This window comes from Chelmon rostratus, chromosome 21, assembly GCF_017976325.1.
Source record: "Chelmon rostratus isolate fCheRos1 chromosome 21, fCheRos1.pri, whole genome shotgun sequence".
In the NCBI taxonomy this organism is placed as follows: domain Eukaryota; kingdom Metazoa; phylum Chordata; class Actinopteri; order Chaetodontiformes; family Chaetodontidae; genus Chelmon; species Chelmon rostratus.
In genome coordinates this window covers 7,414,488-7,439,425 of record NC_055678.1, presented here as the reverse complement: position 1 = coordinate 7,439,425, position 24,938 = coordinate 7,414,488, and the positions used below count along the sequence as shown (strand labels likewise).

Sequence of the window (24,938 nt, the reverse complement as noted above, 5' to 3'; positions counted from 1 at the left end):
TATTAATGTTAACTGGATTCCTTTTGGTTTTGGATGGTCAAAACAAAATATTTGAGGGTATCACCTGGAGCGGTAGGCTGGAGTTAAAAAAATATACTTTTTTAGTATTGCACCATAAAGTTGGGGGAGTCGGAGATTAAAACAGAATCGATGCAGCGGAGGCGTAGTTGTGTAATCTCCAAGCTCGACAAGAGATGACCCCGACGACATCCTGGGTTTGACAAAGCTGCCTCAGAGCCAGGGGACGCATTAGACACCTGTTTCACACACAGACTCGTCAACTCATCTTGATGTTAACGACGGCTGACGTTGGCCAGTAGACTGACTCGTGTCTCCCAACACTCCCTGTCGCCACCTTTTTAAAAGATAGATGTCTCCCGTCCTCAGAAAAGACCCGGCTGACGCTCCGAGGGCTGGTTTACACGTCGCCTTAAGAAATCGTCATGAGTGCGTTTTTTAAAAATTTGGATAATCTGCCAGAGGTGTTCGGAACGAGCGGCGCTCCCTTGAGCTTCATTAATCACATCATGACTCATCCTCTTGTGCCTAAATTCATTTTCCAGGATTAAAGTGAGAGATCTAACAGAATGACTGACGCCGTATTTGGAAAATTTACAAACTGACGTGTGTGTCTCTGTGTGTGCGTGTGTGCGCGAGCGTGCATGCGTGTGTGTGTACACTTATACTACATAATGAGGACATTTTGGCCGGTCCTCACAACTTCAAAGGGCTGTTTGAAGGTTCAGACTTGATTTTAAGGGTTGGATTAGAATAAGGTTTAGGTTCGTGTTAGGCTAAGGGTGAGGATCAGGCATCTATTTGTAATGGTTAAAGTAAGGGTAAGGGGCTAGAGAGTGAGGCTCCTTACAAGCAGAGATAACAGAGAACGTTAATGTGAGGGCTAGGCAAGTAGTGGTTTTGGTTAGGGGAAGTCTGATTAATATTAGTCTATGTAATGTCCCCAAAAGTGATGCAAACAACTGTGTGCGTGTGTGTGTGTGTGTGTGTGTGTGTGTGTGTGAAACATCTTTAACAAATGACTGACCCAAACACTCATTAAATTCAAATGTTCAACCTTAATTGTTATTTCCAGCAGCCTCTCCATCTTTCTTCACACTGCATTACCATTGGCAGGATGGTCTTACTGCTGTACTTTGTGGTAATAACTTTTTTTGTTGTTGTTTGTTTTCCTCCTTCAGTGGACCTTCTTGGCCTGCTGAAGTGGCGCTCCAACACCAGCCTGCTGCAGCAGAACCTCCGTCAGCTGATGAAGGTGGAAGGTGGCGAGGTCGTCAAGGTCAGAGGGCGAACGTCGTTGATCTTTATTAAACATCCGCGTTTAATTGCTGCATTGAAGTCGTACCTCATCCTTTATGATCTCAAAGGCTAAACGCAATCCTCAGCGCTGCTGACGGCAGCTTCCCGGGAACGGTTTCACAAACGATTTCACCGCCGGTCTGAACGAACAGTTTGCCAGTTTCTTTTTTGATGTCTGCTGCAGGGAGGGAGCGCATAGCACCGCACACGGCGGACAGAAGGGGAGGAGATGACCTACTGTCAGAAGTATAGGCAGAGGCCCTTTAAGTGCTCAGCATGGGGCAGATGAATAAACCACTCTCGAGAGAGGGAGGTTTTTGGGGGGCGGGGGCCTGGCAGATTGCAGTGTATCAGAGGAAGTCCTTCACCCACACAGTTTTGATCAGGCCAAATAGACGTGTCAGCCACAGCTGGGCCAGTTCATTAAACCGCGGGGGTGTGATTGTTATTACCTCCACATTAGTGCTCAATCCCTCCAAAGCTCTGTGAGGCTGTTGGTCTGCGATTAGATCACGTTTCCGTCTTGGCATTTAAAAGGCATTTTATCAATACATTGTTACGGGCGTGTGCTATGTGTTACATATCGTGCACAAAGATTATATGATGAGATGATTTTTGGTTGTGTTTTTATCATTAAACCCATTTTTCCTACTCCCTAATGTGATACCGGTTTTGAGCTGACAGCCCCCCCTCCCATCTTCCTCGCCTCTGTCGTGCAGTCTGGCCTGTGTGAGATTGAAGGGTGCTTCAAACTCGCCGTGTTTGTTTCCCGACGAGAACGCGATGCATCTCATCCATCCCGAGATGACGGGCCGAGCACAGTATAGACGGATATCTCTGTCTCTGACACCTTTACATCTGTTTTTCGCGTTGCCTCGGAATTGGCTGAGTAAATGGAGCATGTTTCCCCAGAGAGGGAGGGTGTATATAGTTAGTGTTTTTTGAGGTGTTGCTGACAGGCAAATTATCACTGTCCTCGCAGAACCGTGCTGGCTTGTGTTAACAGCAGTGAAGGGTGCGTAATGTGCAGCACTGTCAGGGCATTAGTTTGCTTGCTGCATACAGGGTGCATGGGAGTTCATGTTCAGCATGGTTGCATTCATAATGTTTAGGATTAGGACTTGACGAGAATGCGGTATAATGGCAGTGGATTCATACCCTGATCTGCATTGATAACTGACTGTTATCTTGTAGTCCTGTGTGTTTTATTACATCTTATTTTGTTGTTTGACATGACAGGTAAATTCACTCGTCCTTGGGTCATTTATCACTTTAATGTCACCAGCTGGATGTGAAAATGGTTATTAGTTTGACTCCGTTTGATTTGAAAGGGCAGTGAAAGCAGTTTTGCTATTTTGCAGTGAGATTGAGACTTGCCATGAACGTCTTTTGGTCACACAAGAAAGATAGTTTTGGTTATAAAGAGTCAGAGTTAGGTAATGAAGATTGTAATTCATGTACAACTTCCTTACTTACTGTCAATAAGCAGTAATTAGGAGGTTATTGAGGGAAAACCCTTTGTTAATGGCTTAATAGTTGTACAATGTGGTCATGCAGAACAATTAAGTGCTTTATAATGACTAAGAAAGGGCCAATGTGCTACTAATATGATGCAAATAAGCAGCTAGTTAATGGTGAATATGTGTACCTTATTATAAAGCATAGTTCCATGTTGTATTATATTTGATAACATGCTGTGCATCTGTCATTTCAGTTCCTGCAAGACACTCTGGATGCTCTCTTCAACATCATGATGGAGAACTCTGACAGTGACACTTTTGACACTCTGGTGTTCGATGCCTTGGTAAGCAAAGAAGCAGACGGTTGCAGCAGAGCAGAATTCATGCCAGCAGAGGTTCTTCTCCGTCGGGACAAACACTCAGACTCAAACGTAATCTGTCGTCAGATCCTTCGTGTGCTCAAGCCCCTTTTTTCTTTCCACAAGTGCGCAACTTGTGTTTTCTGTCTGAGCTGTAGATCAAACCTGCAGGGGGTTAGCAACCCCTTTATGGAGAGAATCGTAAACCATCAAAGTATCATGAGCACGGTGAATATTCATGATGATGATTTCTGATGCGCGTGTGTTTGAGCGTAATTTATTGATGCCATAAAGAATCCTTTTTAAGTTTCAAACAGGACGTCTTCACTCTGCAAGGGCAAACACAGCCAGAGTACACATCTTAAATCCCCACAAAAATGTTGAGTGTGTGCCAGGGGTACGCCTCGGAGAAAACCTCCTCATCTGGGACACTTACCTGCGCCTCTCTTCACGCAGCACTGCAGTGCAGCCCACAAGTATTTGGGCAGTCACGCATTTTCGTTGTTTAGGTCGTGTACTTCAGCATGCTCGGTTTGAAATGAAACGCTCATATGGGGGTTGACTTAAAGCTTTGATAACACGATGTCATATATTATATGTTGGAATTTCTACAGTTTAATTTACCAATGTGGATGTAAACTCTCTCAAACATCAAATTCAGTCTCATATTATATCTCGCGCTATATTATGCAGCCAAAACAATATAAAAATATCTCCCTCACCAAATGCTTATGAACTGCACTCTATATTGTACAGCCCAAATTCTAAACGCTTGGGACGTCATGTAAAACAAAAAACAGAATGGGATCATTTGCTAATCCTTTTTTGACGTTTACTCGAAAACAGTACAAAGACAATGTATTTAATGTCTGACCCCATCAGCTTCATTGATTGTTGTAAATATCTGCTTATTCTGAATCTAATGCAGCAACAAGTTTCAAACAGGTTGGGACAGGCACCCTGGGGGAGGCTCCGTCGTTCACAAGCGAGGTTCACCACTTTGCTCGTACAAAGCATATAATGTATTATGTGTTACTACATGGGCTCTGGAACACCCCGTAAAGCTGTTGTCAGTAAACACAGTTTGTGTGCACATGATTGCATTCTGTTATTTTTACACAGAGTTCGAACTTTTCTGGAATTGGTGTTGTAGCTCACAGATTGCTCCCTGCCGTTTGTAAATCAGAGCTGGGCTCATCATTGGCCGAGGGGGGTGCAGACACACTGCGTCTTGTGTGGTACCGTTGCCGGGTTGAGCTGCACGAATCCGTCGCGCCGGGGTAGCGTTTCCATTAATGCTGTTTGTCTCACATTAAAGGTCTCATTTTCCTGCGAGTTAGAGCTCAAAGAAGGCAAAGCGAAATTAGCCTGCCGGAATTTTCATTGCATAACGTCGTCACGTATTGAATCAAGTATTTATGGGCAGCGAGTTGACAACGCATCTGCCAGAATCCTATCTAACACGCCATCGCCTAACATCATTGGCTACATCTCCAAAGAACAGTTTCCTCTTTCAGGGGAAGGAGGTGGAAATTGTGTTGTCTGGTGTCCTAGATTATCTGCAGGCTAGAGAATTGAGAGAAAATGGCTTTCTGCTCAAATGCAATCTGGTTTAATTTCCCAGTCGTTTTCAGCATATTGAGGAAGACAGGCAGTTTTTCCTGCTCCCCATTATGAGCCGTGCGGTTTACATTTTAATGAATATGTCTTTGTGCTCTGACAGGTGTTCATAATTGGGCTTATAGCCGACAGAAAGTTCCAGCACTTTAACCCCGTTCTGGAGACCTACATTCGAAAGCATTTCAGCGCCACGCTGGCATACACGTGAGTTAACTGCCCCCCATACAAGGACATTTCAAGAGCAAGCCCCCCCCCCCCTATTTTGTGATGAGCAACAGCTGTGTATCACTGTGTTTGCAGGAAGCTGACCAAAGTCCTGAAGAACTACGTGGACAACGCTGAGAAGCTGACAGAGCAGCTGCTGAAGGCCATGAAGGCTCTGGAGTACATCTTCAAGTTTATCGTCCGTTCCAGGGTCCTCTTCAACCAGTATGTCCTGATACACACGTAACATGCACATATTGTGACGCGGCGACGAAGGCCAGCGCGTTTGTCGACAACCTGGATAAACAGATATCTATACATTCTCATGTCTGCACTGATGCACTTGTGACCAAATGAAGCGCTGAACCATTGTGCATATGGATTTTCAGTCTGGGTGCAGTTACTCTTTAAACAGAAGATTTTTTTATATTACAAGTGATATCAAGCGACTGCCTGCAAGTTGTTAGAGTTAAATCCAAGGTTGAAATCACACATGCATGCACAAGTAATCTCACTTTGTGGATGCCGTGTTTCTTTTTGCTTGTCTTTATGAGGTTTTACACCTATCACTTGTGAATAGGTTTCGTTTCTTTGTCGCCGTAGTTGTTCCTTCAATAATACTTTGGTTTCAGTGTTATTTCATAATAAAATCAATACTGTGCGCAGCATTGATTGTGGTTCTCCACAGAGAGCCGCAGCCGTGGAATAAAGCTGAAGCAGGTAAAAGTGGATGGTTGAGGTAATTTCTGTGGATGTGTTTTTAATTGGCCGCGGGGACGCTCAATGGATGATAATGTCGCAGAGCCCGCGGAATGAAGCCGCTGGCAGCTGAGGGGCTGATGTATGATCCTGGTCTAATTGAGTGTGCCGACTTTGATTGGTTTTTCTGTCCGATGTCTGGAGGACGCTCCGTCCTTTGCCTCGCATATCGCGCCACGGCAACGCCGCTCGCCGCGCTGCCCGTGTTCGCGGTGCGTGCCAAGCGGTTTCTCTCGGGGGATAATGGAAAAGCTCCGATCTTAAAGCGCTGTCTGTGTTCTGTTGTAGTTGGAGCTATTTCTCTGGTTGGTTGCCACATTCGGCTCCGTCGGGCCGCCGTTGCTAAGTTAGACTGCGTGTTGAAGCCTTTCATGCAGCTCTCACTAGAAGGTGGCGAGGCTACACCAGCACATGTTCAGCTTTTCATTTCGGGCAGTGGCAGATATCTATGACATGGCAGAGGAGACACCCTAATCACACACACACACACACACCCCCCCCACCCGTGACTTGAGACCGGCATGGCAGTCTGGAGCTCAATCTGCTCCTCGGTGCTGCAGGTGAGAAGCAGCTTTAAGTAATTGTTGTTGTGGGAGCCATGAGATGGATGCCTCTAATCCCATGATTTCTGTAAGCCCTCAACAGTGACTATCCCGGACCATGTAATACCCGCAGCCTCGTGAGAGATTGCAGCGCCACAAAAACCCACCTCTCTGGAAGGCAGCCAGCGAAATCTGATGCGGTGGGAGCAATCTGAACACTTCACCCGTCTTTGACCTGCCTTTAAATCTCAGTGGTTGACACTTTGAAGCAAGCACAACATGGCTCATTTACAGTTAATACCCAGTTTGTGGAGATTTATGGGCTCTGAAAGTGGGATGAAAGGCATTTGCATTTTTGGGGGGGATTATGGAGGAAGCCCCGCTTTGTGTTTCCGTGCACTTAAACACTGGAGGAAGTTTTTTTTTTTGTACAATTGTTCTGTGATAATTGGCTTTTAGCGACTACGGCCGCTTTCCTGCGTTTGCTCCACGCGCCCAAACTAACAGAAGAGACGTTAGCGATGCTCAGTCCGAGGCAGATCAGGAAGTAAAGCCGCTGAACCCTTGCGTGGCGTTTGCTTTCTGTTCCTCGTATAGCGTTCCAGGAGAGTCATTAGCATAGATCATTAATTTTTCTGATTTTTGTTTCCGCATGGCAGCAGGCAGGTGCTTCAGGGTCTTGTCATGTTGTTTTAAATGCTAATCTGGCTGGCAGCGAGAGTGATGTCTGTGGTTCTGATCCAATAATATTAGCATTGATAACACACACACACACACACACACACACACACACACAGGCCTTTCTACTGGCTGCTTTTAATGATTTAACAGGGAAGCATCAAACTCCTGTCATTTGCACCGCGGGCGGGGCTGTTTACACAGGGATGAAACAAACAACAGCCTTGTGATCATCTGCCAATGTAATTCTCTACTCCATCTCCTCCCAGGCTCTATGAGAACAAAGGAGAGGCCGACTTCATGGAGTCCTTGAGGAACCTTTTCACGTCCTTTAATGACATGATGAACAGTAATTCAGAGAACACTGGCATGGTGAAGGTAGGCGCACTTCCACACAAGTCCAACTGCATGCTATCGTTCAAGCTGCGTGCCAAGAAGTATCCGCTGCAGCCTGGCCAGTAAATAACTGCCGCTGCGTGAATAGTGAATAAATCTGCTGTGATTTGCTTTGGACGACGTGCTCTGTAATTGGATGCTGCTTTTTTATATGTTAATGTCAGGCTTCCTCCTGTTCAGTCATGTTCTCTCCGCCCTGCTGTATTCGTTTCCTTCACCTTCGTCACGTCTGTCCGTGCAGAATTTCCTCACCTTTACTCTCATTTCTTCTCTGTGTCACCTTGTCAGGGCTGCACATAAAATGAAAGGTGTATCACAGGGCACGTTATATAGGTCAAAGGAATAGTGCAGCATTTTGGCAAAAAATGCTTGTTTGCTGTCTTTCTGAGGGCTAAATGAGAAGATTGACACCGCTCTCGTGTCTCTGTGACGAATATGAAGCTACAGCCAGTTATCTTAGCTTAGCATAAAGACTGGAAGTGAGGGGATGCATTGTTCTTCACATACTTAACACAAAACATCACGTGTGCTCAAACTTACAGGCATTTGATTCTGATGCTTTGTGGAAACAAACTTAAAGGTTAACTTTCGTTTTTTACAACCTGGACCTTATTTCTAGCATTAAACAACCATTTACTCACCCAGACAACTTTGGTGGCATTTGGAGTCGTTTTGAAGAAATTAGCCCCAGTGGAGCAGCGCGTATATCCGTATAATGCGATTTCTTGGGGCACCCATGCGCAGCCTCTATATAACACATAATCTGCGACGAAACTCGTTCATATTCCAATATTTTGTTATGATATGCTGGTGCTATTCCCTTCTGAGCCCGTGGTGGCATGTTATCAACATCCAGCGTCTCTAGGCAAAACAGCTAAACTAGCCGACCGCCGCAGAGTTAGCCGTGTTGTGGCTGCTCGCTCCACTGGGGCTAATTTCTTCAAAACCACTCCAAATGCCATCAGAGTTGTCTGGGTGAGTAAATGGTCGTATTTAATGCTAGAAATAAGGTCCAGGTTGTAAAAAACGAAAGTTATCCTTTAATAGCCACTGACTTCACATTGCTAACTCAAGCTAAAGCTAACTGGCTGCTGGCGCTGCAGATTCACACAGTATTTACCGCACAGACATGAGAGCGGTATGAATCTTCTCATCTTGCTCCTGACAAGAAAGCAATTAAGGGTATACTATATTGCACACTATGCACACTATATTTTACTGCTTGTCCATATAATATATATACACGTGCTTTAGAAAAGGCTAGACTCCTCAATAGGAGTTCTTTTGTTTCTTTATCATGAGGGATCGTAGCCTCAGGCACTGCAGACTGAATTTGAAATGCTGGTAAAGGTGACTTACGGTATTTGTTATTTATTGGATTGGTTTTGATGTTTTAAGGCTTTTTTTGTGCAGCCCAAACCTTTCAGATTTTTTCCTGCATCTGCACATTACATGTATTTGTCCTGTGTTGGTTTCTCTTGTCTTGTACTTTCTATATGTGTGTTTGTGTTTTTCCCCTCTCTCTCCGTTTCACTCTGACCTTGACTGTCCTGTGGTCTGGGGCTCCTCTGGCCTTCTGCTTTGTAGCTGCTCCTTAAGGTATTTATCGCGCTGCCTCGCTCCGTCCGCCTTTAAGCTCTCTCCATTGTGTTTTCATTTCACCGCCCTTGACCCCCAAACTCAGCGGCTGCAGCTTGGAAACACACACGAGTGTTTGGTGTTGTTTTTTTTTTTTTTTTTTTACCCGTCTGTGCAGATACACTCCAACACCGCACATGCGCACACACGCTCATGTGCACACACACCTATGCTTTTCAAGATAACATAATCAGTGTGCATGCACCTTGGCACACCTACAGTAGATCCATGTGCACGCTCAACCATAGGAGAAGCTCAGGAGTCAATTAGGAGTCAGTTGCTGTGTAATTGGGTGAGATATTAGCTTTACTGTCAGTAAATTAAAAACTGATCTTGAGGAACGGGCATGAAAGCGAGGAATCCTGGTCTCTTCCCAAGTCCGCCCTCGTGAAAGCAACTGTGACAGGTGGAAGCTAATGAGCAGCCCCATCGTAGCTCAAGTCTGAATCCTGATGAACATCTGGACAGACTGACACACGAGCAGGCGAGAACTTCTAAAACTTAACACACACACGCAAACGCATGCCTCTGTTGAGTGTGAGGCTCATATATGAGCAGCAGACACAACTCTGCTCGGGGTTCCCACAACACCTCCCTGCACAACGTAAAAAAAAAAAAAAAAGGCACTCTATTCAAATGGCTTTTTAGCAGAAAGATCCAGCTTTGCCAACTCAAACAGCCTTTAAAATCCAGGTTTCAGCCCCCCCAAACCTTTGTCTGCAGAGAAAGGTGGAGGTGTTGCGTTATGCATATTGAAGCAGGATGCTGCTTCTTTATATGTTAATGTGAAGCAGCAAAATTATCCTCTGCGATGAGAGTAAAGCAGGATTTTATTTGCAGATATTCAGAAATCTGTTCTCCACATCTTTCACATCATTACGTTCACTGAAGTCGGTGACAATTTTATTTTGACGCTGATAATTACCTCTCACACATTTTCAGACATAAACCACGCACAGCAGCAAACAGAAGCAGGCGACGTCCGGTGTGCTACATCTGTACGGCTAATCGACCTGTATGGGACAGACTGGCACTGCTGCTAATTTGCACAGATGCTGTATAAACACCCCAGCCCAGTCGGTTAGAGGGGGAAGTGTCAGCCTGGCTAATCATTCCCATTATTAATGGCTGGCTCCGTAATCAGCCGCTGGGCGCTCGCACATGATGACTTTGTTATCGTATCGATGGGCTAACGTAGATCACGTCTAGCTGGATCTTGAGGCGTCAGCGCAGAGAGATCTGCCTTCGGCCTCAACAGCACGCCCTGCCCTCAGGAAGGCCGAACAGAATAAATGAAGCGTAGCCACTCAGAGGCATTGAAACCAAACATACCTGCCTGCAGTATGCATGCTCCAGACAGGCACTATTTCAGCGATGACTCCTCCCACCTTCCATGTGGAAAACACTGTATTACATAATGTGGGAAGAAGCATCTACATCCAAATATCAATCAATGACTGAACTAATGAACCTGGAGCTGATAACGATCTGCTAATTGCTTCTTTTATCTTTCTGGTCAAGGGTGCTGCACTGAAGTACATTCCCACCATTGTCAATGATGTCAAGCTGGTGTTTGATCCAAAGGAACTGAGGTAATTTTCTGCACATTCTCAGGACACAGTCATAATATGAGGGAGAGACATTTGATGGTAGAGGAGAGCTCCATCGCAGCAGCTCATACAGCTCTCTCTTTACTGTTTATGCACTTTTCTTTTTTTTAAATACCTGACTGCATCTCTTCTTCTTCTCAAACAGACTGCGTGTTGCTGAAGAGCATCACAGCAGCTCATTAAAGCAAATGTTTAGGAAATGTTCAAATGCTGGAAAATGAAAGGAGAGTTCTCGCTTTTGTTTCTTTGTTTCTTTCTTTGTTTAGTTGTTTTTTTTTTTTTTTTTTTGAAGCACAAATTAAAATTTCATGTTTGGATGTGTCCCTAACAAGCTGATGGGATGTAAAGACGTGGAAGCACCAATTACCCTTTTGTCCGACTCCTCTACCCCTGGCTGTTTTTACTCAACTCAACATTCAGCGGCTGCACTGTGATGGGCACTGGTTAAACATGGCCAGGTTGCCTTGGAAACCCACCGACTGCTCCACTCAAGTGTCCATTTCAGTTAATGCCGTCTGCCGTGAATGTCATCTGCTGTAGCCTAATGCCCGTCTTAATAATGAATGACTCCTGAAGTGTGACACGCTGATGTCACTGTGGTGCTAAATCATATATTTGGAATAACGCTGAACAAAAAAACGTAACAGAACACGTGATGATCCGTCCATCTGAATGACTTTTTCTGAAACGCAATCATGACCAGAGAGGTATTAGTTCAACTATATGCACATGTGCTGAGTTTGTGCTTTGCATGAGTTTGCATTATATTGGGAGGTGTTCCTAATATTTTGGCCACCCCATTTATACACACGAGACCACCTTTCTGCATAACGCACTCCAGTGCAAGACAGCCGGTTATTACCTTTCTGACAGTGTTGACAATAATACTGAATAAGTCTAAGCATCAGAAAAGCAGAAACGTGAGGCGTCACGTTCGATTGTACACGCGTGAGTGAAGAAGTGAATGAATCTCAGAAGACCCTCGCAACCTTTGACCACAGCTTTCCATGTGTTTTTTTTTTTATTTGGAGGGGTGGGGCAGCTTTCCAGAGCTATTTTTGAGACCTGAGGAAGGACACTACATTTGTGACAAATGCCTCATGGGTGTGCCCTTGATTTTCTGTCCCATTTGAATGGCTTTAATCTGTGATGCTGAAAGGACAAAAACAACATGGAATGGCCTCATTTATGGAGCAGTGGGGGGAGGGGCGGGGGGCTTTTTTAATATATTCAGTGAGATACTTTTCAGCTGCAAATGTGACTTTAAAAAACACATTTTGCCCTGATTGTCTCGTGAAGAAGTGTGCATCCTGTACACCCAGACAGTTCATCAACAGGAAGGATAAACTACTCTTTTCCTAATAACGTAACATATCTCGTCTTGGAGGTCAGAAAAGAAGTCGTTTGAGCTCCTTGTTGGGTCCGTCTCAGTCAAATTATCTTAAAATGATCTCATCGTTAATCAAAAACTTGACATTTCAGATCAAACAGGGTGTGTATTTTGTTTTCTGCAGCCGCTCATGTTAAGGAGGATTTAACACACAAACCTGAAGTACTGTTTCACATAACAAATTCCTTGTATTTGATGATTAAGGTTGTTGTCTACACCGTCACCCAGTCACTGAATTAATCCAACAAGATGAGACGAGATGCTGACAGGACCTGTCCTCCTCCTCTTCATCAAATTTCTCTGGGGGAACCCTCCTTTGCACGTTATTCCAACAAATGTTTTGCCATCTGAAACAGTCTCGACGCTGCGATCTGTTCGCCTGGCAGCTCAAAGACTGGCACATGTTGTGCTACTACATGTGGGCATTTTCCAGACCTTGAAATGTGCTTTGCCCGTTCATTTGCGAGCACTCAGCAAGGAGCCCCTTTCCATTTGCCCACGTCCAGCGCCTGGGCAGCTGCCACTTCCACAGCACATTCTGGGCCACACAGGGGCTGACAATCCCCGCCTCTGGCCTCGGTTCCGCCGCTATCGCAGCCTCAGTCGAAGGTGGAGGAGTCTCGTTCTTCCTGTCCACCCTGCACCATTTCTTCTTTCAGCTCGCAGTGGTTTTGTGTCCTCACATTCCCTCTTGATTTAATCCTCCCGAGTCTCCGCGTGACGCCGATTCTGTTTCATTTCAGTGGAATCAAGAAGCGCTCAGTCTTAATTGCGTCATTCATGATGAGACAGAATAGGAATTTCAGTTAAAACAAATAGATCGGCACACCAAGTAGCTCCCGTCATGTCGGGATATTAAAGCTGCGTTGATTCAGCCCTAGTGCTGTCGGACACAAACTTTTTTTTACATTTTTTTGGATTTTAAAGATGATAAAGATAATAAACGGATGACCGGGAAGGAGCATTATGGCATCCAGCTACATGGTGACGTGCAATCAAACAAAAAAAAATTAGCACATTTAAGGCGTTGGAGATGTTGTATTGACTGAATTATTGGGTAATGCCTGTGCAGAATATCATGATATATAGTATAAGTGTTGAAGTTCACCTGGCAACGGATTGTTACTCCGGTTACACATAACGAGCGCCGTGCTGCACGCCACCTTTATGTAGTGGGAGACGACATGAGAAGAGCCTTTGATTTCAGCTTTAATTCGGAACGCTGTGGTCCTTATGAACCCGTTCACCTAGCGCTAAATCACAGGCCTGGCTCTTTTTCCTGCCCGAGCAGAGGTGGCATCAGCTGTTGCTGTTGTTAGCGCAGACCTGGCTGAGCGGCTGAGCTGGAGGCGACTAAATTGAAGCCTTCGGGGTGCGGGCGTTTCATCCCCTGCCAGAACCCTTTCTCTCCTCCTTGAGCCTCAGCTTGCCAGCGTAACGAGCATCCGTCCTCCTCGCTGAGGAGGAGACTGTCAGCTTTATGCGTGTGCATGAATGTGGATTTATCTTTCGGGCTCTGAACTGTTGAATGCTCGTGGTTTGATCTCGCTGAGCAACGTGTTGGTCGGGAAATGAATCATCGCTTTGGAAATATATGGCTGAATTGGCGTGCAGGCTGTATAGATGCAGACATCCTTAAGGACAGCAGCTCTGTGAAACAGAGAAGCAGCGTTTGAAGGCGACTGAAGCCATTGGAGGTGAAGGTGGCACGCACCCACACAGGTGTTTTCATTTATTCAGGCTGATTAGACACTCAGGACTGTGCGGGTGTACAGACTGTGCTTGATTGACATTTCTCCGACATAAATGTCAGTTTATTGAACCTGTTGGAGACTTTTATATTAATAAGTATGTGGCGTTTGGAGACCTTAGAATCACCTTGCATAACTCAGCCCAGCCTAGGTGGAACTAGAGTTGAACCATAAGGATAAAATCTTTTATCAGGCTACATACAATTTGACAAAGAATCCTCAGCACAAAGTCACTGACTGGCTGCCAGCTGGAGTTTTCGGCCACATCTCGTGGCCTTGTGGCTGAAAGCTTTAGAAAATTCTCAAAAAGCGACCTTGTGATGAGGTTTTTTTATGGCAAATTACAGTTTGCAAGGTCAGTAATATACATCTGAGCTAAAGTTACATATCATTTTACCTTCCAATAGCAATGCACACGATTAGATTAGATAAGACTTTATTAATCTCACAATGGAGAAATGTACTGTTATTGAAGCTCTTTAGAACACACGGGGGGGTGGAAACAGTAATGAAAGGTGCAAACAAGAACAGTGCAAACGTGCAAATAGGCAACAATAAAAAAAAATTAAGAAATTAAAAAAATAAAGTATCCCATGTACAATAAATGCAAGAGAAAATGTGTTTTGACAATATAACTATGGCAAAGAGTGTAAAAATACCTTCTACTGCAAAAGGAGTGGATTATAGATGTTTACAATCACAGAGGAGGTAGATGTGGTTGATAAAGTGACACTGATTCCAGGTATTAGCAGATACAGAGGTTGTTGCACATAATAACCATACATCCGAGTTGTACAGTCTGTCAGCGGTGGGAATGAATGACCTGCAGTAGCGCTTCTTCCTGCACTGAGGGGGCCTCAGTCGGCCACTGAAGGAGCTGCTCAGCTCCTCTACAGTCCGGTGCTGTTGGCTGGCCAACAGCCTCCTCTCACCCACCTCCCCCACAGAGTCCAGTGGGCAGCCCAGGACAGAGCTGGCACCTCCTGACCAGCTTGTTTAGTCTCGTCCTGTCCCGCTCTGTGCTGCCCGGGGCCCAGCAGACGACAACAGGCCTCCACACTCCGAAGGACCTCAGTCTCCTCAAAAGGAGATTCCAAAAAAGTCGGGATATTGTGTGCAACATATACACAACAGAGTATGATGATTGATAATGAAAACAGCACAAAGACAATATATTTAATGTTTCACCTCAGCAGCTTCATTGATTTTCATAAATATCTGCTTATTCTGAAATTGATGCAGCAACACGTTTCAAACAAGTTGGGACAGGAGCAACTAAAGACTGGGAAAGATGTGGAACACTCTAAAAGCACCTGTTTGGATCATTCCACAGGTGAACAGGATGATTGGTAACAGGTGATATCATGATTGGGTATGAAAGGAGCATCCTGGAAAGGCTCAGTCGTTCACCAGCGAGGATGGAGCGAGGTTCACCACAATTGGAAACCTTTGATAGATTGTCAAAAACAGATGGAAAATGTCCTGTTAAATAAGCAATTAAATACCGGAGAAATGAAGGTTCTGAATCCCATCAATACGAAGCTCCTGTAAATCAATCGCCGTTCTTGTCATTGATTTGCAACATGGACTGCTATCCTGTAATCCAATTGGATCTAGCAAAATCTATCAAGTGAGCTGTTCGGAGTTCGTCGTGGGTCAGTTCCTCTCACAAATTGTCTCGCCCTATATATTGTTGTGTCCTCCGACCGTAGCCAGAATATCTGAGAAGTACCTGTGTGGGTGTGCAGGACCTTTTAATTGCATTGTGGCTGATCGCTCCGAATGGGACTCAGTCAACCAGCCCAAGATGCCTGATCAGTTTGACCTTTCGTCTTCATTGTCCTCCATCTGTCTCCGCAGCAAGCTGTTCACCGAGTTCATCCTGAAGGTTCCTCTGGGTCGCCTGGTGAAACAGAAGCTCGACTGTCTGATTGACATTGTCCACAGCGATCTCTTTACTCATCACGGTGAGATCGCGCGCGCACACACACACACACACACACACAAACTGTACTCACAGCTCTTCAGTGCATGCACCTTCACTCATGATGCAGTAATACAGGCAATCACACACAACAGCTGCCTCCCCTCGGCAGGCAGCCCCGTGGGAGCTCACAGTGAAGGTCACTGGATCCCTCTTGTTCTCTGAGATGGTTCCCTGTTGCCAAAATCACCTGCACTCACCTGTATCAGAGTATCAGTTTGTCCGTCTGTCCAGTCGTCAGGCCTCAGTCCATCCTCTCCTCTCTGTTAAACTGTTAAATCACAGTGTGATAACCAGGTCACTTCTGTCCTTCCCTTTCCTCGCCTCCTTCATGCCTTCTAGAATAGCTCTGTCATCCTGGTGATATGAGATTTGTGTCACTTGCGTTGTTAGTTGCGGTAATGTCAAGTATGGAGGGCAGCCGTGTGTAGATGGTTAATGAGGACCTGCACCCGCCAGCCTCTGTGGCCACGCTGGCCTGCGGCGTCCCGAGGACAGGCCACAGCTCCGGTGACGGTCATTTTGCTGGAGGCAGCAGTCCTCTGAGGCCATGTTAGGTTAAGTCCTGATTTAGAGACAAACACACACACACACACACTGTCCCGTGGTGGTAAATTAAATGCAAGTTCCTAACCCAATAAAATGGCAACAGTGATTTAATGTGGCTGGCGGGGAGAACGCGTGCCTCGCAGCGCCGAGGAAGTGGACAACAGAATTATCCACTCGCACGGCTGCTCTCTGCCTCCGTCGTCGGCAGATGTTCAGGTCGACGTGAATGTGCAGAGAAGAAGTGATGTGGTGGGATGTGGACAGGGCGTAATGGGATGTTTGTCCTGTTGAATAATGTCTGATACTGAACATAACAATGTAAATGTCTCAGCCTTTGGTGTAATGATCCAGCCCTTCCATACAACATGAAATCGTCTGATTGGTGTTGTGGCTGGTTTAGTGAGTAACTACCGCGGGGCAGTGCTCGGTGCGTGGTCCTCTGGTCATTACTATTGATCTGTTGGTGTAATTGTGGACAAGCGAGCCTCCCTGATGCTTGCGAATGGCCTGCTGATCAGCAGGAGGACTTTTGGCTGTGTTGTAGATACAGCCTGTCCTGCCGCTCAGCTCACACAGCAGCTCCATGCGCTGCTGCGGTGAACACCTCCACTGGTCCTTGAGGTGCGTGTGCGTTTAGTGATGGAGAGCGCTTACTCGCCAAGTAAATCTGTCCTTTTTTTTTTTTTGCATCCGGATCAAGCTGAGCTCCACTTTGGAGATGTTTTATTACAGATAAAGACCGCTGCAATGAGCAAATGAGTCAGCCAGGCACTTTTAAGGTGGTCTAATCAGCTGCAGTAAGTGCATATGCTCCTGGGAGTCATTATTAGAAGCATCCTGATCCCCGGGTGGCCGCTGAAAGGTTCCCCGCCAGCCAATCCCGAGGTGAAATGTACTGGAATGCTTTGAGCGAATGACGCGTCGGCCTCGATGCTCAGCCCTCGACGTGGAGTTTGTTAGCACGCTCATCAATATGCATCGAGTACGTTCACTGATGGAAGTGTTTTCTTTCCTGTAGGCTGCGCAGTGATTAGCATATTAACTGTTTCTGGGTCATTTTTGTACATTTCAGTCCTCGATGGGATTATTTCTGTTCAAAATGAGACCTTTAGACAATAAGATGACATCCCTTTCTCCATGGGGCTCACCTACACGTTTGAAATTGAAATGCTGTGAGTGTAGAATCTGATTGGTATGCGTGCGCAGTTCCCCGCTGCAGGTGAAAACTTAATGAACTCGGGAAAGAAAGCGGTTTTTCGCCTCTATTTTGCGGGGGGTGGGGCCCACGACGTCGTGTCACCTTCACTGCCGACGCCGTGGAAGGGGAGAGCGGGATGGGCGCGTAAATCACTTGCAAATGGGCTCATTTGAAGAGAACAAATATGTCAGCCGCCCTCCAGGTCCGTGTTAAAGGGGGGGAATCACTGTAGCGTCCAAAATCTGTTTGCGCCGGAAGTTTGAGGAGGGCGCTCATGGCCTGGCTTGATAGTTCCACTCTGCTTGCCCGCCACGAGTGTGTGAGCGAGCGTGCTCACATGTCCATTTATGCGTGTGTGTGTCTGTGTATTTTGAGTGTGGGAGGAGGTGTAAAGGGGATGAGGATTGGACCCGCTACTGAAACAAGGTTTTAAACACTTCACACAATGTTAGACGCCCTCAGATAAGAGATTTTTGTGCTCACGCCCCGGAAGGTTGCTAAGCACATGCACACCTGCGCGGAAAAAACACGCTGTGAGCCGCATCAGCTCGTGCGCTCTATTCCACCGAAAACACAGACATGGCAGACACGGTTGTCACTTTGTGTTAGGGCTGGCTCACACGCGACGAGGCAAACTCTTAACATCCGTAGCGTTTCTTTTCAGGTATTTGCCATTGAAAGCTTTATGTGAATAACAGCGCGGCCTGTCCACAATACTGCCACCAGACGGAGGCCATTCAGTTACGATCTGTGGAGGTTTTTTTCCAGATGTTTCGCAGGAGCATTCGTCCACGCTCTGAAGTCTGTCGCAGTTTTGCATTGGTGAAATGACAGGAAGTCTGCACTGCTGAGAAGTGCACGTTTGGGTTGAGCCACTGTTGAGGTTGTAGGGGTGGCAGAGCTGATAGGTCCAACGCTTTGGCCCAAAAGTGCAATGACTTGCCAACAAATCTTACTTCCAGCTCTTCCTGCCAGAATATTCTGAGAGACGATGGTTGCATTCGCAGCGAGCGTGGCCCCCGGTCAACAGAGGATGCATGTTCCTGATTTTGAAGACCCTCCAGCCCTGTCCTGCAGCACCACACTCAGGCCAGCCTGTCAACTCGTCACACCGGCTGCCTCCTCGTGCGCAGGAAACAATTGCCATGACATTTGCACAGCAAACTCACACTCCCCCAAACAGTGAACTCCTTTGATTTAGGTGTCAGCGCAACCTTTCATCTTGTGCCACCCAGTTGCTTTTCAATGTAATACGTCTCAGAGTGTATTAGGTGGGTTGCTGTGAAATTGTGAGAGCAATTTAATGATCCCTAAGAGGATAAGCCTCATGTATTTTCTGGTCACAATGCTGCCTGCCTATTGCGCCACCATTGAGCCATAAAATGAGGAGAATTGACATGCAAATATTGGTGCACTTTCGTCCTCGTGGGAGGATAAGCGCTTTTGTTGGGATTTAATTACTCTCCCTGGACTGCCGTCGTAGCTGCGGAGTTTGAGCCTGCAAACACCTCCTGCTTGTTCTTGATGCCTCTCAAGTGTCTTTTGGAGTGTTTCTCCACACAAACTCCTACAGCAGCGGCTCATCAGTGTCATTGTGTAACATAATTGAAAAATAATGATTGATCATTTGGACCCCCATATTCAGTCGATCTTCCCTGTAATTTTTTTCACATTAGGATTATTAAAAGCAATTCAAAGGGAGTCCAGCGGCTATGAGAGATTTCCTGGATTTCCAGAAGAGATTCTTTGCGTAACAGATGAGCTAATCAATGCCCGAGACATTAAAAATGACATTTCAAATTCTCCAGGCGTCTTTATTTGTTCAATTTCCAATTACTGCAAAATGTATTCAGCAGCATTTTATTACAGAGCCTCGTCACAGGCTCTGTGTGGAGCTCTGACTTTGTGGCTCATGGTTAATTCCAGTGACACTGTCAAAGATGATGTTCTTCGTGGGGGCTTTCTTTTTGTAGCTCGTCGCCCGCCTTCGTGGAATCTGGCGTGCTGCGGCTCCGTCAGCGACGGCTCAGAGAACGTAGAACACTGATTGGATTCGTGTTCGGTGCGGCGGGGTGTTGCTTATGGAGAGGTCGCCGCAGTTCGGGCGATTCATTACGCGTTACATCCTGCTGTTTATCACCTGGCCTTGAGCAGTATTGACAGCTGGCAGAGCTTTATGTTTGTGTGTGTTTTGATGACTAATGAAGTTAGCGTTTCATTTCGCCCTGGCCGATTGGCTTATTATAGATGTAGCTTTATCTGTGAAGCAGAGCGATTGTATTGATTGTGAACTGAAATCCATCGCTGGGTGGCCATTTACAGCAACGCATGTCTGATCATTACTTGAAGGGGGGCTGTTGTCTCCCCAGGCTGGCCGATTGGTGATGTTTTAACCCATCGTGCCGCCCTTTTCTCTTTCGTCCTCTTCTTCCAATATGACATCACTATCAATACTATTTGTCTGTGCACCGCATGGGGACATTTTACAGCGTTTCGTCTTGTCTTTTCCTATCTTGCAGAGGGGTTGTCAATTTTTCAAAGTGGACAGAAAAACTGTTACGCGATTGCTTTCCTCTCCATAAATCTTTAAGACACTCACTTAACCTCCTAACCGATGCTCCCCGTCCTCTAAATTGACCCAACCTAATTCCGGTATTTGTCCCCGGGCTTTAAATGTGACCCACGCATACACAAGCGCCACCAAGATTGAAATCAGAAGGTTTAATAAAAAATATGATAATTCTCTGGCAGGCCGCCCCCGTGAGAATACTTTCGGGCTTATCGCTGCTGTCCTCCGTGTCCAATTGCTGCCCAAATTCTCTCCCCTCCGCGTATGGAAATTCACTTTTTGATGTTACCGTCAACGTCAGCCGGACTTTTTTGCTTGGGTTTGGTTGCGTGTTGTGTAGAATTTTAATTGTGAGCGTTATTTTGACAGAGTTAGCGAGAAAGTTTCCTGCTGTCTTTACCTCACGTCTGAGGTTCACTCTTAGGGGAATAAATCTAACGTTCTGTCATCTATAACAGTTGTCTCACGAAATTTAACAGTGTCTGACATGCAGGGATAGATTTGGCCGATGTCGAGCTATAATTAGCTGAAGTGGAAGTGAAGTTGGCAGGAGGAATAAGTGTAAGACTCTGATTGGCTTAAGTGCTGTAGCCACATTCAGTTTAATTAATAAATTCATGTGCATTGTTGTAATTTAATCCCCCGAGCTGCGAGGAAGCCGCTAACGAGCTGCGTGCGTCTTCATCGAGAGCGTGCCGACAGCATATGCTGCGCCGCCTCGCGCGATCCATCATCTGCGCCGCGCGTTGAGCGGCGTTGTCACCGTGTGTGCTTGGTGGTGTCCCCGCAGATTGCCGCGAGATCCTCCTGCCGCTGATGACGGAGCAGCTGAAGTTCCACTTGGAGAAGCGGGAGGAGCCGAAGGCTTGCTGCCAGCTGCTGAGCGACATCCTGGAGGTGCTCTACAGGAAGGATGTGGTGAGAGACTCTCCGGCTTTTTATTTTTCTTTAAATCTCCCTCTGGGGCAAACAGCAGCGTAACAGGGGATCCAGGCCTCGCTCCATAAAGAAGAAGCACATTTGGGCTCCTGTTATTTTACTGAATAGCTACTAATCAGTGTGCTGCTCTTAATTTATTTTACTGCCCTGTGCGTCCTGAAAGGAGCACATTTTACAGCGCTGTTAATTTACTAACCTGTGGAATTGGCTGTGCTCAGTAATTCATTGCTCAGGGCGGCTAGAGGCCCTCTTCAATACCATGAGTGTGCTCCAAGAACATGGTGATGAGCTGGGCTTCACCCCATGGTGTTTTAGACCCTGACCCCATGGTGTTTTAGCCTCTAACCCTAACCCCATGGTGTTTTAGACTCTAACCGAATGGTGTTTTAGACCATTACCCTAACCTCATGGTGTTTTAGACCCTTACTCTAACCCCATGGTGTTTGAGCCTCTAACCCTAACCCCATGGTGTTTTAGACCCTAACCGAATGGTGTTTTAGACCATTACCCTAACCCCAAGGTGTTTTAGCCTCTAACCCCATGGTGTTTTAGCCTCTAACCCTAACCCCATGGTGTTTTAGACCCTTACTCTAACCCCATGGTGTTTTAGCCTCTAACCCTAACCCCATGGTGTTTTAGACCCTTACTCTAACCCCATTGTGTTTTAGCCTCTAACCCTAACCCCATGGTGTTTTAGCCTCTAACCCTAACCCCTTGGTGTTTTAGACCCTTACTCTAACCCCATGGTGTTTTAGACCCTTACTCTAACCCCATGGTGTTTGAGCCTCTAACCCTAACCCCATGGTGTTTTAGACCCTAACCCCTTGGTGTTTTAGTCTCTAATCCTAAACCCCATGGTGTTTTAGACCCTAACCCCATTGTGTTTGAGCCTCTAACCCTAACCCCATGGTGTTTTAGACCATAACCCCATGGTGTTTTAGACCCTTACCCTAAACCCCATGGTGTTTTTAGACCCTTACTCTAACCCCATGGTGTTTTAGACCATTACCCTAACCCCATGGTGTGTTAGAACATGGGGTAAGTAACCCAGAGTACCTGATAATAAAGTGGTCTACATGATAATAAAGCAGTCATTGAAGTTTGTGAGGTCACCAGTCAAGCTACTGATTTTTAACATTATTTTTCCAATTAATCAATTCATTGTTTAGTTAATGAAGTGGCACAAAATAGCACACATTTTCATGACATGTTCCCAGAGCCCAAGTTGGTCTCTTCACATTGTCCGACCAACAGTCCAAAACCCTCCAAAACATTAAATTACAATTACATAAAGCGGAGAAAAGTGGCTGAAAACACCAAATGTTGCACATTTTTCCTCAATAAATGACTTGAAACAGTTCATTGTCAGCTTTCTGCAGATCATCTGCTGTATTCACCAACCTCCACCTCCCTCACACACACACTCACACACAGACCTCACATGCACACATATAATAACACACACACACACACACACACACACCGAAACACTCAGCTGCTTCTCAAGTGTGTTTCATCCTCTTCCATGCCCAGACTCCCGATGTCCTCCCCCGGGCCCTCTCAGACTCCCCTCGCCATTGATCACCACGGCCTGGCCTCCCACACTGCACTCTGCTAGGGATTATCCACCTCTCCCACTTGCTCTGCCTTTCACACTCATCTCTCTATGTCTCTGGGTTTGCTGCTTCCTCTCCCCTCCTCTGCCTCGCCCTCTCTTTCATACCTGCACTGCACATTTCCATGCACACATAGATGAAACTGCTGCAGGTGCTTACGTCCATTTGAGTTGCTAAGTTATCGAACGACTTATACCTTGTTAGAAATAAGGATCTAATTGTATATTTTCCCCTTAAGAAGCTCGATTTTTAGCTTAATAAAATGTGTATTTTTACAAAATATGTGTGTCACACATGCTGCCTTGGAAGCCAATATGTGAAACTCTCTCCTCAAATAGTTTATTCTCCGTAGTGCTCCTCTGTGATTATGTTTGTGTGTGTGCGTATGTGCACAGACCGGGAGTGCACGAGTTCTTCAATCTCAGGAAGGGCTCCGTAAATTATTGAAGGTTTAGGTTGACGCCGCAGAGCTCGTCCCGCTTAGAAAAATCCCCCCACAGACAGGTAGAGACGGCGAGAAGCAGCCCGAGCTCACTCAGACTCACTAATAAGCAAGTCCAAGGAAAATTGGCCCACTTATGACAACGGTACAACTGCCCCATGGGTGCTTCCCTCTCCGAAAGCAAAGATATGTATAAATCATTTTGGCAGCATCAGTCATATTTGTCAGGTTTCTCAGCAAAAAATGTCTTCAAAGCATCTTCAGGGTTTCAGTTTTTTTGTTAAAGACAAACCTGTTCTTCATTTTGTAAGGTTCCTTAAGTTGCCCTCAGACAGGCCGAATGTACACAAAGACCTTTGATGTCCAGCATGTCAGAAATTAGGTTTCAGCCGTCTCAACTCTCTGATTGTACCGTGAAACAGATGGAGCCGCCATTGTTCAAAGAATAAGACGGAGCCTCAACAGCACAGTGTAGTGCAGCGAAGATACCTCACAATCACATTCATTGGACTCGAGAATGAAGTGATTAGATTTTGGGGTGAAAGGTCACTTTGACCACTCAGTCAAGAATGAATAAGCTAATTATGACAAAATTTTCACGAACAGGTTGAAATAAGACAAAATAATGAAGTGATCAAGTTTTATATCCAAAAGGTCAAAGGTCAGCTTCGCCGTGAGATCATAATGTGCTGCAGAAACACTTGTACTCATTATTCAGCACCATAACTCAGGAGCATTTCACATTTGGTCAGATACTGAATTGGTGACACTAATGTTCGGCGTCCAGTTTGAAACTGTGCTGATTGTGCAGATCTTCTGTGCTGAAGGGTTCAAGATGTGTGTGGAGCATCCACGTTTTGCAATCTGTAGCTTCTTTGGAGCAACATCCATATTTGAAGTATTGTCATCCACCACAAGCTCATTGGTTCTGCTGATGTTGAGCTTCAGGTGATTGTTGTTGCTCCATGGGATGAAGCTCTCCATCAGTCCGCTGGAGAAACAGCCTCTAAGTGAAGACAGTATGTTTCTACCTGGGAATGATTCACTGGAATTATACACGTCTTCCATTTCACCAAAACATACACCTATTAAAGGTATTATTAAAGTCTTCACGACATATATTATATGAGTGTGGACAAACACGGATGTAAACTCAGACTGGTTGGTGGATGATTACAACCTCAAGGCGCTAATTCTGCTTTCTGCCTTTAATGCTCTCAATGCAGCTTTATGTGCAGTATGACTCATGCAAATAATGTCTGCTCTGTCAGACGTGTTTATAGTCATTGTGGGAAATGAAGGAAACTTCGACCTGAAGTAGAAAAAGCAGGTCGTGGGAAAGTGGACACAGTGAACTTAACTCATCACAAAGAAAGTGTTTGAGCGTGCTGAACTCGTGTCTGTATGTCCTGCAGGGTCCCACCCAGTGGCACGTTCAGATCATCATGGAGAAGCTGCTGAGGACGGTTAACAGGACGGTCATTTCCATGGGCCGCGAGTCCCCTCACATCGTAAGTTTGTCTGATCCTCTGCGACTTGCTGTACACACACACACACCAATTTAGAGGCCCACAACCAGCCTAACTCCCACAGGCCCACTGCAACTCCAATCCCATTCCACAGCTATCATTAAAGGTCAGGTCCACCTTTCACACGACTTCAATCTAAGAGCGGCTTGATGTGCTCATATTGCTGTCTGTGTGCGTTTGTTTTTGCTGTGTCATGATTTATTTTACATTTGTGTTTTTGCCTGTTTGCGTGTCTGATCCATCGCTTGGTAGACTCCCCCATCACCTCTACCACTGTTTCAGCTAGAGCTCAGAAGAACTTAGTGCACTCATCAGTCAGCGTATAAATATGCTGTGAGCCTGATCCGAGTCCAAAAAGAGTCCAATAAATGTCAACTTCTGTATTCTT

At 45.8% G+C, this 24,938-nt stretch overlaps 1 protein-coding gene across 1 annotated transcript in view; it reads left to right on the top strand.

Annotated features, from left to right (window-relative positions):
• The window catches only part of dock1 (dedicator of cytokinesis 1), a 179,198-nt gene that overhangs the window by 45,404 nt on the left and 108,856 nt on the right, over positions 1-24,938 (top strand). Inside the window, exons 19-27 of the mRNA XM_041963484.1 lie at positions 1,200-1,297; positions 3,032-3,121; positions 4,860-4,960; positions 5,057-5,185; positions 7,209-7,317; positions 10,495-10,565; positions 15,585-15,691; positions 20,815-20,942; positions 24,437-24,532. Coding sequence (XP_041819418.1) covers positions 1,200-1,297; positions 3,032-3,121; positions 4,860-4,960; positions 5,057-5,185; positions 7,209-7,317; positions 10,495-10,565; positions 15,585-15,691; positions 20,815-20,942; positions 24,437-24,532 — 929 coding nt within the window. The remainder of the gene's footprint in view (positions 1-1,199; positions 1,298-3,031; positions 3,122-4,859; positions 4,961-5,056; positions 5,186-7,208; positions 7,318-10,494; positions 10,566-15,584; positions 15,692-20,814; positions 20,943-24,436; positions 24,533-24,938) is intronic.